The sequence below is a fragment of the Simochromis diagramma genome, unplaced genomic scaffold, assembly GCF_900408965.1.
Source record: "Simochromis diagramma unplaced genomic scaffold, fSimDia1.1 OVJJ01000302.1, whole genome shotgun sequence".
Classification (NCBI taxonomy): Eukaryota; Metazoa; Chordata; class Actinopteri; order Cichliformes; family Cichlidae; genus Simochromis; species Simochromis diagramma.
In genome coordinates, this window is record NW_024386792.1 from 6228302 (window position 1) to 6243917 (window position 15616).

Below are 15616 nucleotides of genomic sequence, written 5' to 3' on the forward strand. Positions count from 1 at the left end.
TGTCATAGAAAAATAAATTTCATAAAGAAACAATATTGAACAATAAGTAGAGTATATTAAAGTAGTGACTGTAAATTAAACTTACCATGTGTGGCATGCCATCACACTCGATTTCTGCTGTAACATTTGGTAGGGTCAGAATTTAGTGTAGACAACATAAATGCCAAATAGCCCATCTTTGCTTGTATGAGTGGTTCAGGTTTTTGTTGGCGGTGTAATGGTGTGGGGGATATTTTCTAGACACACTTTGGGCCTAGCATTTGCCACCAACTGAGTTTAAAGCCACAGCTTACCTGAGTACTGTTGCTGGCCATTTCTGTACTTTTATGTCCACAGCGTACCCATCTTCTGAAGGCTGCTTCCAGCCCGATAAGACGCAGTGTCACAAAGATCAAATCAGCTCAGGCTGGTTGAACATGTTACTGAGTTCACCGTAGTCAAATGGCCTCTATAGCAGTGTTGGGACTAACGCGTTACAGTAACTACGTTATTATTGTGGTAACGAGCACGGTAACTAGTTATTATGCTAAAATCAGGAACGTGTTAATCGTTACTGGGATTTAGATAGGGTCGTTATTCGTTACTTTGTGTGGTGGCTGTCGCGGAGCTTCCACAGATTCAGTAACATTAGCAAGTGGTGGAGGCCAGCAGGTGGATGAGAGAAAGGGGACGCAGGAGGAGCAGAGACCGAGTGTCAGGTGAACTGAACTTCAGGTAAGAAGTTATGACCTGCAGTCTATCTGGGTCAGATATAACCCAAGTTTAGGTGGAGTTTATTTTCGTTGTGCTGACTTTTTCCGTACTGCGCACTAGCTACCATGACAGTTTCTATACAGCTGGGTGGGTGTTATGATGTTACTGATGTTGAACTTTATTTTGTTCATAAGGTTAATTATTAGAGTTGCCAACCGTCCCGTAAAAAACAGAATCGTCTCGTATTCAGAGAAAATATCACGTGTTTCGTATTGAGGTGAAAAGGAACACAGTTTGTCCGGAACTTCAGCTACAATGAAAAAGACACAAAGCTGGAGCTGCACAGCTGCCTCTTCTCCTCTCATTCGCTCCCTCCCTCTCCTGTTTCTACTTCAATCATTAAACTGATCAATGATCAGCTGATCGGCTCTCTTGCTTGTTTATCGCTCACTTTGCGCCAGAAAGAGGAAACCAGCGGATGTCGCGTTAAACAACAGCAGCACGTTTAAGCTTGATCAGCTGTTGTTAGAATTTATTTAATATTAATTTCTAGTATCAGCTGATGTTTGCTGGAGCCACAGCTGTAAAGTTGCTGGTCATGATATCAGTTTGGTTATGTGATGAGAGGGAAACATGAAGATAAGACCAGGAGATGTCCTTACTGAATCATCAGAGCTGAACAGGTGATGGAGAAACAGGTTTACCTTTTAGGTGACATGAATGAGTTGAAGGGAAGTTATGAACTGTTTCTGAGAGACAAATAACACCAGGATCCTTTTTTATGTAGCTGACAGCTGGTAACTGTGCAGGTGCGGATCTAGCAAAGTTTTGCCAGGGGGGCCAGGTAGGGCATTAACAGGGAGAGGTGGGCACAAAGAAATACTTTTCTTTCTTATTCTCATTTAAAATGTCTAGCTTTTAAAAAATAATTATCTGAATCTTACAACAAACGATTGATAGATGTATGTATATATACCATCAAAACAGTGTACATCACAACAGCGTTTGTTTTCATTCAAAGGCTTCATGATTTTTCCTATAATGGTGGGCTGGTCTCTAGTCAAAATGCCCGGCCGATTTTTTGTCCCAAACCAGCCCTGTATGCAGCTCATCTGCAGTCTGGTGTTACCTACATCTTCCTATTCAGAAGGCAGAATTTCAGAGTTCTGAGTCAAATCGAAAGCACCACGACTGCAGTGTTTGTGTTGGATGTAAAAAGCGCACATGATGCTGTGACGTAGGCTAGAACCATGGCAGCGGTCAATGACGGTCCAGGCGTGGGATTTCTCTCGTGGAAATATGCACATTATTTTTTCCTTTCTATTGGTAGGTGGCACAGTGCACTTGTGGCAAGTAAGCAAGCTAGAAGACTGGCAAAGTTATGGAAGCAACACATTAACAAGAGAATTCTGAGTAAAACCAAATTTACTTTCCCTAGTAACTAGTTATTTGTAAGTAACGAGTAACTTGAAGTAACTGAGTACTTCTGATAGAAGTAACTAGTAATGTAACTAAGTTACTAATTTAAAGTAACTTACCCAGCACTGCTCTATAGTCACAAGATCTCAATTTGCGTAAGGCAAAATCAGAGTTTGTAAAATTCCAGTGACCTTGTAAGTCAATATTTGGTATGGCCACCTTAACTCTTCAACAGAGCCTGAAGTCTCTTAGGCAGCTTCCTTGTCATTTCTTTAAGTTGTTTTTGGGAATTGTTCTTCAGGATTCTTGAAGGTAATTCAAAGCGCTTCTCTGGATGTTAGCTGACTTTTCTTCTGTTCTTGGTTGAGTTGTACATCTCTTGACATCCTCATATTGGTGATGATTTGAACCAAATATTTCACATTTGGATTCATCCCTCCATAAGACCCATTGCCACTGACTGTCCATCCAGTGTTGTGTAATTTCAAATATCTCAGCCTTTTCTCCCAGTTTCCCTTCTTTAAGAATGCTTATCCAAGTTGAGCTCTATAAATCCTCTATAGGCACATCTAGTTGGTATTTTCCTTTTAATTTGATCTGTTTAATTTGCTTATTTCCATGATTATTATTTCTATTAATACTCAGTACGTGCGTAATATAACAATTTCAAGCTGACAGGCAGGAAGGTGGAGAAAAGGGACACAAAGAAAAAAGTAGAAAGACCTGAACGACAGCTAGGGGGCAGTAAAAATAAAGCTACTACCCATTACAATCCTTTCTGTGGCTGCTACACTAATTGTAAAATTAAGTTAGAAATAATTACTTCCGGTTAAAATATGATTTATTATTAATAAAATAAAAACAATGTATTGGTAACAGACGAACGACTGAACAGACTTGAGGCATGAGACCAGGCTACTTATACGTGACACTACACTATTATACCAAATAAAAAACAAAACAAACAAGAAGATCGTGTTAAAGAAAAAAACGCTTCTACACTTTGGAGACTGTTTGAATAAAACAGACTAAACGCAGGTCAAATATGGGCCACTGCCCAAATATGTCTAAGAGTGCTGGTCTGAATATGGGAAAAATAAATAAAATATACAGTACATTCGCACCTTCATGTAGAAACTGCGTCACACAAAACTACGTCCGCAGCTTTGGGGTGTTTTATTTTGAAACGCGCTGACCGGAAGCCCGCGGTTTCACGCCGAGGCTGTTGAAACAGAAGCTGGAGGACGGGAAGCAGGAACTAAGACGGGGGAAGTAAGAAGTGTATAATGAGAGCACTGATGTTACGCTCATCGGTCCGGTGTTTGGTGACAGTTTTCGGCACATTTTCCGCCTCTAGCCGCAAAGTTATTGCACAAGCAGCAGCTGTTTCGCACCAGTATTATTTCAGAAAAACGATGCACTATCAAACGGAGCAGAGAGGACACCAGAACTCTCCCGACTACCGGCTTTATTTTAGTAAGTTAATTTCCGCCATTGTGAAAGGAACCATGCCTGTTTTTGCATTGAATGCTGCAGCTGGTTAGCACAGTCTCAAAGGTTGGTGTCCGACCGTGTTGTGGTAACCATAAGTCGACATGCAGGTCAAGGTAAACGCTTGACCTTTGAGTTATGTTTCCTGCCCAAGCGGCTCTTTTACGGCTTTGCTTTTAGTGCCAAAATCCCGCTAACGCTAGCCGTCGTTGTCACGTGTTTCGAAAGTACGCATAAGGAGAAACGAGGAAGAGGTTCGTGTTCCTCGTGGGTTGTACTTCCTGTTTGTTGGCCACGTGGATGCCAGTCATGCAAAACCTCAAGCAAAACCAAAAATGGATGCATTTCTATCATCAAGACACATCATATCAAGTCAAACCGTGTTGTAGATCATGAATTTTCTTTATCAAAACGTAACAACAGGGATGAAACCAGATATAAAGCTTTATTCAGGCACAGCAAGGGTCCATGCTTGACCCCAAAACCGCACTGGGGTTGAACTCTGATGTGGTGCTGTGTGATCGCAATCTACACCTGAGCAGGGAACTCCAGTGCTTCCTCAGTGACAAAAGCCTAACTTAATTAAACAAATACATTTAGCTTCCTTAATTACACCACAGTATCTGTAAAATCGTGAACATTATTGTGATAAGAAAGAGAGAAGCTGAGAAACTAAAATAAACTATTCTGGTTCAGATTGTGAATGGCACTAAGCCCAAGCCAGGAGAGTGTGAGGAGTTGGGACAGTCTCGTTTGTTCACAGTACAAGGCACTGTTTTCTTGGAGTATTAAAATGTGTTGTATGACCTCACTGTTAGCGCTTTACTGCTGCATCAGTAAATTACCAGAAAATGTAAAAGTGCCACTTTTTAAATGAAAATGCAAGTATCAATAAACATGAATATTCAAGTTATAGTGTGCACATGGTAGTAATGAGGAAACTGGACTGGAAATGAATGCATTTTTGCTTTTCACAATAATAATTGCTTTAAAAAAAAGGGAACTTGAATCACAATTTTAAAAGCAAATGCTGTAATATTTGATTCATCTTGTTTCAAGCAGAAGGCTGCAGACATGCAGCAACAACATGCACACTGCAGTGCACTAACGTGTGGGCTGCATGCATGGAAATGCACTGCAAAACGTACGCCTGAGAGTGTGTTTGGGATTGAACATCGCTTTGGTATTGTGCATTAGAAAGGCAATTGTTCTTTTCCTGTTACTGTCAGTAATACAGGAACTTCTTAAAGCTTTGGCTACAATAGAAGGGCTGTGCTGATGCCTGTGATTTATGTAGATAATTTATTATTGTTTAGTCAAATAATAAGACTCATGATGAAACTTTGTCAGAAGATTGAGCAGTTTAAGTTAATAATTTATTTTTCCCACCTGCATAATAACAACAACAATAATAATAATAATAATAATGATCAATGAATAGATTAACATCAAAAGTATTTGCACATTTATTGAACCCTGCAAAACTATCTGAAACTGAAAAGCTTTTAATTTTACCTCACTTTCTAGTTTCCTCCATTGGCATTGAGAAAGTAGAGTAATAGTGTACCTATGACTGGGCAGTATATCAATTAAAATATGTTTTCAAAAGATATTAGCCGACAGCGTCATTAATACTGTTATAGTTTGAGGCTGTGTTTTGTAAAGCTGTTCTTCTGTAAAGCAGTGTTTGCAAGGTTTGTGTCTGTCCTTGGTGCACTGTCTGAGTGTAACCTCGTCCCTTGAAACTTTGTTTTGCTGCACCAGTAATAGCTTAAAGGCTTGACCGTATATATATTTGTCTCTGTCCTGTTGCATGTGACAACATACACCAAAGTCTGTTGATTTGTGGACACAAGGACAAAACAGGGGTTGCTAGTCTACTTGGTGTGACTGTCATTTTCACTAACTGACTGAGGCGGCAGTTAATTAAGACCTTATGTTTTTGGGAGGTAACATAACTGTTTTTGGTCAATGGAATCTGGTGGGACGTTAAAGTTTCACTTCCTTGTGGTGAAGAGCTTCCTAATGGGAGCTATAGCAGTGGCAATTTCCGTGCCAGTCAGTTCTCCTTTTTGCTTGAGGTTGTGCTTATTGCCATCAACTGCAGGTAACACTGACTCATCAGAACCTCATACAACCCCCACTTCAAAAGCCCAAGTAAACAGTCCCTGCCTGAGTGATATGAGTAATACTTATATTTTAAACACCAGGAACAAGTGGCACCCCAGTTCTTTGAAATATGAACTATGACATCATTGTTATTATTATGATTTTTTTCTTTGTATTTTATGCCGATTAGTCTGTTTAAAAAAAACCGTTGTGACATCTCTTATGTTTGTGTGGAAAGTGTCAAGATATAGATATCCATTCACCTCAAAAATAACAAGATTTAAGTTTTTGTTCCCTACACTAAACAGACATCTGGAATTCAATTGTAAAATATGTGTTAAGAGTAAAATGTTTATGCACAGAAGTACTTTGCTAAAATTTTAATTTATGTTTTTTTTTTTTTTTTTTTTTTAGAAACCTCAGATGGGAAATACATTTCGCCATTCCACGATATTCCACTAATAGCAGAGACAGAACAGGTAAGGGTTAGATAGCAAAGGTCTGTTTTCACTTGAATCTAATATTCTAACCATTTTTATTTATTTTATTTTCTTAAGGAAAATGATGTACCTGCTAAAAAGTCCAAGAAGAGTGAGAGTGAGGTAAAGTTCGATTAAGTGTTTCAGGTCACTTCTACCATCTAAAACAATCAGGATAATGTATTTGGCTTTCTTGGTTTCTCTCAGGTGCTCTACAACATGGTGGTGGAGGTACCGAGATGGTCAAATGCTAAAATGGAGGTAAGAATAGATATAGTACAGTCATGTACATACATGCTACAGGTAAGGTATCACACATTACATTCTACTATACCCTATGACAACTGCTGTTGCACTGGAAAAAAGGTTATGATGCACAGTCATCTGTTTTTAAGAAATTGTAGTCGTGGTTTTGTTTTTAAGTCAGATAGCATAACGACAACTGGAAGACACTTTATTTATCTTTAGATAAGCATTTGATGTGGCTTTTTGAGTTGTAACTGACTTACAAAACTAAATGTAACTCACCACAAGGAACTTTATACCGCATTTAAAATGTAATGGAATGAGTTGCCTCCCACTTCTGAAGTTAGAATAGCAGTGCCCTGAAGCTGTTTTCATTTAGCTAGCTAGCTAAGCATGAAAGTGAAGTTTGGGGAGTTCCTGACATTTAAGAAGTGAAAGTTATTTACCTAATTTCTTCAGCTGCGCTTCAACAGTGGAAAAACAACAAACACACACATAAAAACACACACCTTCATAATTGCTTCAATTCCCAGATTGCGATAAAGGAACCGCTGAATCCGATCAAGCAGGATGAAAAGAAAGGAAAGCTCCGATATGTTGCCAACATATTTCCCCATAAAGGTTACATTTGGAATTATGGGGCACTTCCACAGGTGAGGAAAAGCACAGTATGAGATAAGCCTCCCTCTTCTTCATTTTCATCATATCTGTTTCAAAATAACAGTACTGCAGTTCATTTTGTTGTATTTAAATATATTCCAATAATTATATTTTACAAATACCTGCATGATTGTTTTCTTACATGCTTGAACTGAAGACGTGGGAAGACCCAGGCCAGAAAGACAAAGAAACTAATTGCTGTGGTGACAATGACCCCATTGATGTTTGTGACATAGGCACCCAGGTAATACAGCTTAAAACTGTACATTGATTTTATTAGAGACATTCTATTAGGTACCCCTTTCTAGGATTGCTAGCAAGTCATATCTAATGAATCATGAGTCTTAGATATTTGTGTTAACAGTTAGGTGAACAGTTGCGCCTAATGATGTGGTCAGTGAGTGTATATACATGTGCAATTTATGTAGTATTGCTTTTTATTAATTGATGATTTATTATGTGTTGTTTGGTTCTTCAGGTGTGCTCTACTGGTCAGGTTATCCAAGTAAAAGTGCTTGGCATCTTGGCCATGATTGATGAAGGAGAAATGGACTGGAAGGTCATAGCTATCAATGCTGAAGACCCTGATGCCAAAAATCTAAATAGTGAGTGTTTTAAACTAATGAAAGTCAAGAACTGGTAACATGTAATTAATTTAACGTACATTAGTGATTATTAGTAATTATTTTACTGTTTCATGGCAGCAGAAAGATTAAGGCAGATTCAAAATGATTGTTAAAGTGATCTGCTCTCTACCCTGATTCAAAAATACCATTTCATTTTCATCTGCTTATTCTATACAAGAAGATTAAGCACATGTAGAGCTGTTTAAGGTTAGCTATGCAGCCAGTATGCACTACTTGTCAGATTTGCATTTGCCCACGTACCAGGAGCGAGATACTAATGTACCTGCCCATTTCAGATTCAGTTGATTGTTTATCCAACACAGACATCATGGGAGAAATGCAGACTTGCACTCTGTAGTTAAAACACTTGGCAAAGTCTGTACCCTGTGGAGATTTTCCTGTAAACATTGTTGTGTTTATATTCAACGTGTCTTTCCAAAACACACTGTACCCTAGCCAACATGTTTAATGCATTTCTTAACCTCATACAGCATGTTCTAAATATTGTTAACCCTGCATTCATTTTAACTTGAATCCTGTTATTGTATTAGTGTTGTATAGCTACATTGTGTCATAAATTATAATTTTAGAAACTGCTAACTGTAAATTTTCTCACTGAATTTTTGCTGCACAATTTAGTTCCCGAATTCATGTTATTGAATGTGTTTTCTGCAGATATAGAGGATGTCCGCAAGAACCGACCCGGTCATTTAGAGGCCACTGTTGAGTGGTTTAGGAAATATAAGGTGCCAGATGGAAAGCCTGAAAACAAATTTGGATTCAATGGGGAGTTCAAAGACAAAGTACTTACTACCTTTGTAACAATCATATGACATGACAGTCTGCTACTAGTTGCAGTCCATGCAGTTAGCGAAAGAGGCAGCAAAAAACAAAATAGTCTCTATCTCTGTTGATAGGACTTTGCAGTTGAGATCATTAAGTCCACCCACGAGCACTGGAGGGCACTAGTACAGAAGCAAAAAAATACTGGAGGAATTGACTGGTAAGTTAGTTGAAGACAAAACTCCTGCTTTATGTGTTTGCATATGATGTAAAGGTGTAACTGGCTATGAAAGTATAATGAGCACTACTCGTTGCTTTTTTCTTCAGCAAAAACACGTTATGTTGTGATAGCCCTTGGAGATGTACCACTGATGAGGCCAGAGAAGTAGTTCAGTCGGTAAGAACTTTACTAGTTCTTGTTTCACACTATTGGTAGCCATTGCAGCAGTAAGATATAAAGCTACACGATGAGTAAGTGTGGTAGGTTTATTTTTATATTTTCATTCTCCAGGCTCCTGCATTTGGCAGCGCACATCCTGTGTCTCCAGAGGGTAAGTTAAAAAAAAAGACTTATTAATATATTTCTAGCTACATAAATTAATCGATGAATAAATAAAAGTGAGAGAGAAGAACGTATTCCAAGAATCATACTTGGATTTCCACACAGGGAAATTGCTTTGCAACAGTTGTTCAATTACAAAAATAAAAGAGATACATTTTAAATAATTCTTTGCCATTCTAAACCTCTTCTTGCACAGTGGAAAAGTGGCATTTTGTCTGACTCTCCCAAAACAGCATGGATACAGTCAAAACGTCTGAACACCTAATGAGGGATTCTTCTGCATTCTTATTTTGTATGGAGCCATTTTAAAGAGAGCCATCGACACTCTGATATTTGTTGAATAAAAGAAACACACCAAGTGAAGAATTGTGCTAAAGTACCAGACTTGAAGTCGGGTCTGATTTATGGTGCCACAATTGACACGTGTTTGAATTTTTTGCTAGTATGCCAATTATTATTTGTCACGGGGGGAAAAGGACTCCTTTTTTATGATTGTGAATCATGCTGTATTTGTATTCCAGGACTGTTGTGGCCATGTTTAGTTTATATTTATATAGTCCTCTAATTTCCTGTACAAATGTAATTGTTCTTGCAGATACAGAACCACACACTTTATATGTAACAAGTAAACATTTGGATAAATTAAAAGGAAAATCTTAAACATTATGTGTGTTTTTATAAGTTCACATCGTAAATTTCAACTTGGGGATAAAACACAGAATTTAGATATTGTGATTAACTTGGAAGTAACAAATAAAAGTGCTTTAAATAAATATAAATTTTATTTAAAAAAACACCCACATATCAGCAACATCAGGAATGATATAATAAACAGCTTTCAAATAAACTGCATTCAGTACATTACAATACTTACAGTATTAATACCCATCCTCAATTTGATTTTTTTTCTTTTGTAGCATACCAAACTTCAAGAGAACTAGGGAAGCTTTAAAAAAGTAAAATTACAGGCAAAAAGTTGCACTTTTTTTATACCTTTTAGTGTCTAACTGCAAAAAGACCAAGTGTGTATGAACTGCTGGCTTAACCTTTGAGATGAGCATACTAGCTAAGCCCAGAAAATCATTCAAGTAATGTTGACTCACTCAGAATCACTCTGAAGCATCTTCAAGTATGGCTATGCTTTTTAACCCGCTATTTTTTACTACACCTTGGCTCTCTCAACAACGACTTGCTACTGTAGCTGGGTACTGTACAATGAAATTTAACATTTCTATATGATTATTTTTACAGAACAGATTAAAAAAAAAAAAACTAGAACTACTGACTGAACTATGGTGATACTATAACTGTAACCATTGCAGCGACAGTGAGTGTAATATTTACAAAAAACTTTCTGGATTATCTAACCAAAATCATTTTAACTTGGGAAAGGGTCTCAAAGGACGAACTATGGTAGAATTGACAAACAAAAAGAACCAACATGAACATTGAAGAATGAGTTATACTCCTGAAATACAAATTCTTGGTATGTACATTGTGACATAATTTATTTATTTTTTTAACACATAAACAATCTGTTTAAATAAAACGTTTTGAAATTCTACATTACATTTTTTTTCCTGAAAAAGAAATGAAGTGCTTTAAGAAAATGAATATTGAAAAGTGGGGTGAGTTGTTGCTTTAGCATGACTGTCATTAATTTAATTACATTAATTAAATCAAATCGATTGGGAAGAAGTCATTGTACAGTTGCTTAGTGGTTATAAATAAATGTATACACAGGCACAAAGATGTGCAACTATTTTAATCACTGCTCTGGTCTTGCTTCGTAACATAAGCAAAAAATTGCTTTTTGTTTTTTTTTTTGTTTTTTTTAAAAGTCAATATCGTTCCCTTTAGTCAGCTCAGTGCATATATGTTCAGATTACTATTACCTCCATTCTCCTTGCTAAAATATACGTACAAAACTGCAGGAAAGTATATTTTTCCACACAAAATAATTTTGTGTGAAATAAAACAAACAAGAACCATATTGGGATTCAGGATGCAATGGCAAGTCCCTGAATATGAAAAAAAAAACAACCACATTAATACAGGCAATGCAGATGTACACAAAATTAGTTGAAAATGTCCCTGATTTTTGCAGTAATATTAAAGATTCAAGTTCAAGTAATACTTTCTCGCAGATTCATAAGAAAGTAAGAAATGAACTTTTATGCCTTTTGGTGGCCTGAATTTTAAATGTGATCAACATTTTGAAAATAATAAACGAATAAAGAAAGAAAAAGATGTTATAATCCTATTGCCAAATGTTTGAGGTATATGACAGGTTTGTACTGTACACTATTTAAAAGCCTTCTCACCTCCCAAAGAGTCTCACATTTTATGTTTCTAGTAGGTTGAGTAGCACCTTATGAATAGATTCATTTGAAACCCAAAGAAATACAGTGAAACAGGCTGTTAGCATTCTTTGCAACAAAAAATCTCTAACAGGAATTCCAAAAGGAATATTAATTTACTGTACAAATCTCACCTGTTTATCTTACAGTTAGATTACAATAAGTAAAGACCACACAGCAAGCCAGCTGCCCTCTGAAACTGACACTGAGCTTACCCAGTATCATGTTTCTCAGTGTTTAAAAAGCACATTTACTAAGCACCACAGAAAAATCTACATGTAATATTCACAATCACCAGGTGTGTTCAATTAACCTGTTGTAAGGAACGTTTAAAAAAAAAAATTGATAAACAAAGAAACCCTGGAAAAAGAACCAGAAAAACCGAGATCTTTCTCTCTGTTTTTTTTTCTTTCAAAAATGCACCATAAAAGAATGGCTCAATTTACAGTAAAAATGACATAGGAAAGTGAAAGAAGCACCAGCAATTGATAAAACTGTTAAAACTTTTGCATGGACACCTTTATGGATTGTTCATACAACCCCCAAGTCCTTACAAATTCATGAATGTCACAATGTGTTGCTTAGAAATGACATGCTTTCAATGCAGACATATGCTTTTACCAGATCTTATAATTTAAAGTTACTACCAAAACCTTTTTCAGCTTCAACTATCATTACCAAATGTGTTTTAAAAAACACTGGCTTTTCAAAAAGCATTTTGTATGTTGGCATGATATTTCCGGTGTCCCGCTGACATTTATCTGTGCAGTTAGTGTAAAGGCATTTGAATTAAAATAAAAGGTAATAAGCATAATTTTTTAGCACCGTGAATGTTGTCATTTACAAAAAGTCAGTGTTTTATGCCAAGATTACATCTCCAAAAAACTTTGAAAGAAAAATAAAAACCACCAAAAATCACTCTTTACAGCTAAAATAGATCCGTGTGTATCAGAGTAAAAGCACCAGAGAGTTTGTATCTTGCAAAAGTTACCAAAGAAGAATAAATACAACCTTTGTAGGGTAAACGGGTAAAGCTTGATTGTTAAAGAGGTGAAAGGTGATTTGTAGCTCATCTAATCACAGGTTCCTTTTACAACAAAAGGGTGATGGGAGGGCATTGGTGCCTGTGGTCTTGTTTGTCATAGCACCTTCAAGGGTCTTCTTAATGAGTGTTTTCTACGCAAGCTGGCTGTAAGGCCCTGTAACCTTGGTGAAGGCGTACGGAGATGTACTGACATACGTGTTTGTTGTGCATGACAAAGATCCCTCCATTAGTGCCTTGATATAACGTTTGTAAGGAGGCTCCCCTGTGGTCTCTGATGACTCTAGATGCTCACGTTTAGGCCCCTTTTTGCTGGTCTTGCTAGGAGTCCCCTCACCGCCATTCCTCTCTGCTTCTTCTTCTTTCTCTCTAGCCTTTTCTGCCATCTTTGCTTCCCACAGTGCCAAACCATGCTTGGCTTCATTCAAATTTTTGTGCTGGTAGAACACTAAGGAAATACGGGTTGGGTGGGTGCGATCTGGATTTTTAAGGGGCGTTGTCGCATGGAGCTCTCGTTTTGCACACTCAATAAGGACAGAGCCATGGCTAGGTGCCACAGCCACTCCACCAATATCAGGGTCTAAGAAATTGTGCTCGTTGTCTGACCACAGCTCTGGCTTTTGCGGCGTGGTGGGTGTCTGTGGTGTTCCAGGCTCCAGCTTGATACTGGAACCCATGAGGCTTCCATTTGGCAACCTTAACCCTGACTGTGTTTCAGGGTTTAAACACATACTGCCAGACTGAGCAGAAAGCATTTGTGGACCAGGCATACCCATCTCTGCTTTGATTTGCAAATGGAAAGGATCTTGGCCTGGGGACAGCATTTGAGGGTTCTGGGGCAGATATGGATTTGGGCATTCTCCAAACCGATTGCCTTTGCTCATAGCAGTTTTGTAATCTACGCCTGCATGGGCTGAGGATGCTCTTGAGAGGGGGTCCATAAACCGGGGATCTGAGACGCTGTTAGGAGTATAAGGTCCATAAGGTCGCATGGGAGGAACTGGTCTAATGCTGCTGGCATTATAACCATTGACCTGTAAGCCTGGCTCACCATATCTTGGTGGGTAATTGACCTCATAACGCCGTATACCATACTGCTGCTCTGAGTAAAGTGTCGGCCGTTGTTGTCGATACATTTCTAAGTGCTTTGGGTTTGGGGGATAATATGGATTGTAGTTGTCAAAGGGAATTCCTCCATTGCATTGATAACCTAGGTATGGACGATTGGATGCATTCATGTATGAGTTTGATGCATGGAGTGGGGAAGGATAAGGGCTGGAAGATGATGGCTGATGGGGATATATACTGCCTGGCTTTGAAGTGCTTGGAAAAGACCCATTATGGTTGGGAAACCTGGAGAAAGCAGCATTTGTTGAGCCAGGATAAGGAGGGAGAATGCTCTGGTGGTGTTGCTGCTGCTGATGGACCCCTAGGGGGTGTTGTGGCTGACATGATTGACGGGTTGCTCCTACAGCACCTGGAATAAGTCCTGGAAAACAAAATCCATTGTGTCACCTTTTGTAAAATCATTATTTGTGGGTCTTTTGGTGTTCAATTTAGTGTTCCAACAATATGTTGCTACAAAGAAAAAACATGTTTAACGCTTTCCCCCACAAAGACACATTTGACAACCTACACTGTACCATTAATGAAAAGTTATATATCTAAATAAATCAATAAAGATGTAATGTTTTATTTATTTTTTTTAGAATACATTTCATGTTTTTCCAACGGTAAAACCTGCCCAACCTATACAGCCCTGGTAAGCTGTATAGGCATAGAGCACCCTCACTAACTTCTGATGCACACCTCATTTTGTTCTGGAAGCAAGCCTGAAATATGACAGAAACTGCTCAGTTCAGAGAAATCAAGGGATACCTATGAAGAGAAAATAATTTGTTACCCTACCTGCCATTGGATTGCTCTGAGTAGAATTCTCAAAAGTGCCAGCTTTTGATTTGGCCTTCTCTCCTTTATCATTGGAGCTTTCCAGCATGGCATTCTTGTTGGCAGCTGCTTTCTTAGCATCCAGCTTTTTTTGTCGGCAAGATTTAGCAGGCTCTGCAAGCATGCGCACCTGGCGGCGGAAAACACTGAGAACTTGGATAGCCCCTGACTTTATTTTTTCTTGTTGACCTTCCTCACTTCCAAATTCATCAGTGTTGGAAGCTTTATAAAGAGGTAAGACATGAAGCTGCTCATCCTCTGGAATCTTTCCAATCCCTCTATTATCCTCCCTCGTTAATGTACACACCTGAAAAAAATAAAAGAATTACTATCTGAATTAAATGGCTTTTGTTGGGGGTGTAGCAGTGATAACATAAATAACTTGTTATTTATATATCCGCCATATCTGAAGTTTTGCTTTGATGAGGTGTTGTGGCAGAGTAGCTTGACGCACAGGTTGAATTTATGCAAATATATTCAACCTGCATTTTTCTAAAGTACTTAAAAAAAGGGAAACACATTTTTCTATCCTTACCACAGTGCTGCCACCCTGCATGTTGTGGAGGTCTCTATGAGCATGGGCACAGAAATCCATACAAGCAGTAACCCCAGAGAAAGGACGGCCATCCTTGAGCCCAAGACGGCAATCCAAAGCCCTATGTTCATGTTCCACCTGTGTTCAGGGACAAAAAGAAGTTAATTTAAATAAGCTGCTTTAAATAAGCTGCCTAAAAGTTTGTGAAGGTCACTACAAAAAACAACAAAATGATAAGCCAACATAAGGTGTTCTACCAGGGTAGCATAAATCACTTATGACAATTCTTCAAAACTGTTTACACGAAGACAATTTTTACAGTTCCTTTATTTTATGTTTGGATATAGACCACATGATTCCCCTCGGATTTTCCATGGGTGTTGAACTAGGGTTAGATCAGCTGACTATAAAAGTATAATTTATGGTGCACATCATTTTACATTTAGTGATTTCTCTTACCCTATAAATGAGGACATTTTCATTATAGAAGAAATGACACCATCGAGATAGAAATGTTCCATCAGGATAAAGATCGTATTGCCTCTTAGATTTTAGTAACCCACTCACTTTACAATGACTGTTTACAGTGATAAACAGGCCTAAGTTATGCACTTGCAGCATAGCAGAGCCACTGGATACCCTACGTCTGTAGCTCAAGTATTCA

General features: G+C 38.1%; 2 protein-coding genes across 3 annotated transcripts in view; one reads left to right on the plus strand and one right to left on the minus strand.

Annotated features, from left to right (window-relative positions):
- The first annotated feature begins 3320 nt into the window (after positions 1–3320).
- On the plus strand, positions 3321–10385 carry ppa2 (inorganic pyrophosphatase 2). Of its 2 annotated transcripts, none has more exons than XM_040024046.1 (12): positions 3321–3588; positions 6127–6191; positions 6270–6314; positions 6399–6452; positions 6971–7090; positions 7255–7341; positions 7576–7702; positions 8399–8526; positions 8641–8726; positions 8834–8903; positions 9018–9057; positions 9302–10385. In XM_040024046.1, exons 1-12 carry the CDS (start codon positions 3399–3401, stop codon positions 9331–9333), a joined length of 1044 nt encoding a protein of 347 aa, XP_039879980.1. In that variant the 5' UTR covers positions 3321–3398; the 3' UTR covers positions 9334–10385. The 2 variants fall into 2 exon arrangements, with proteins under 2 accessions (XP_039879980.1, XP_039879981.1); XM_040024047.1 differs by having other exon boundaries at positions 3323–3588; positions 9265–10385.
- The window catches only part of tet2 (tet methylcytosine dioxygenase 2), a 29310-nt gene continuing 23752 nt past the window's right edge, over positions 10059–15616 (minus strand). Inside the window, exons 8-10 of the mRNA XM_040024045.1 lie at positions 14953–15090; positions 14379–14724; positions 10059–13959 (exon numbers count right to left, since the gene is read on the minus strand). Of these exons, the coding sequence (XP_039879979.1) occupies positions 12605–13959; positions 14379–14724; positions 14953–15090 (1839 nt within the window). The 3' untranslated portion in view covers positions 10059–12604. The remainder of the gene's footprint in view (positions 13960–14378; positions 14725–14952; positions 15091–15616) is intronic.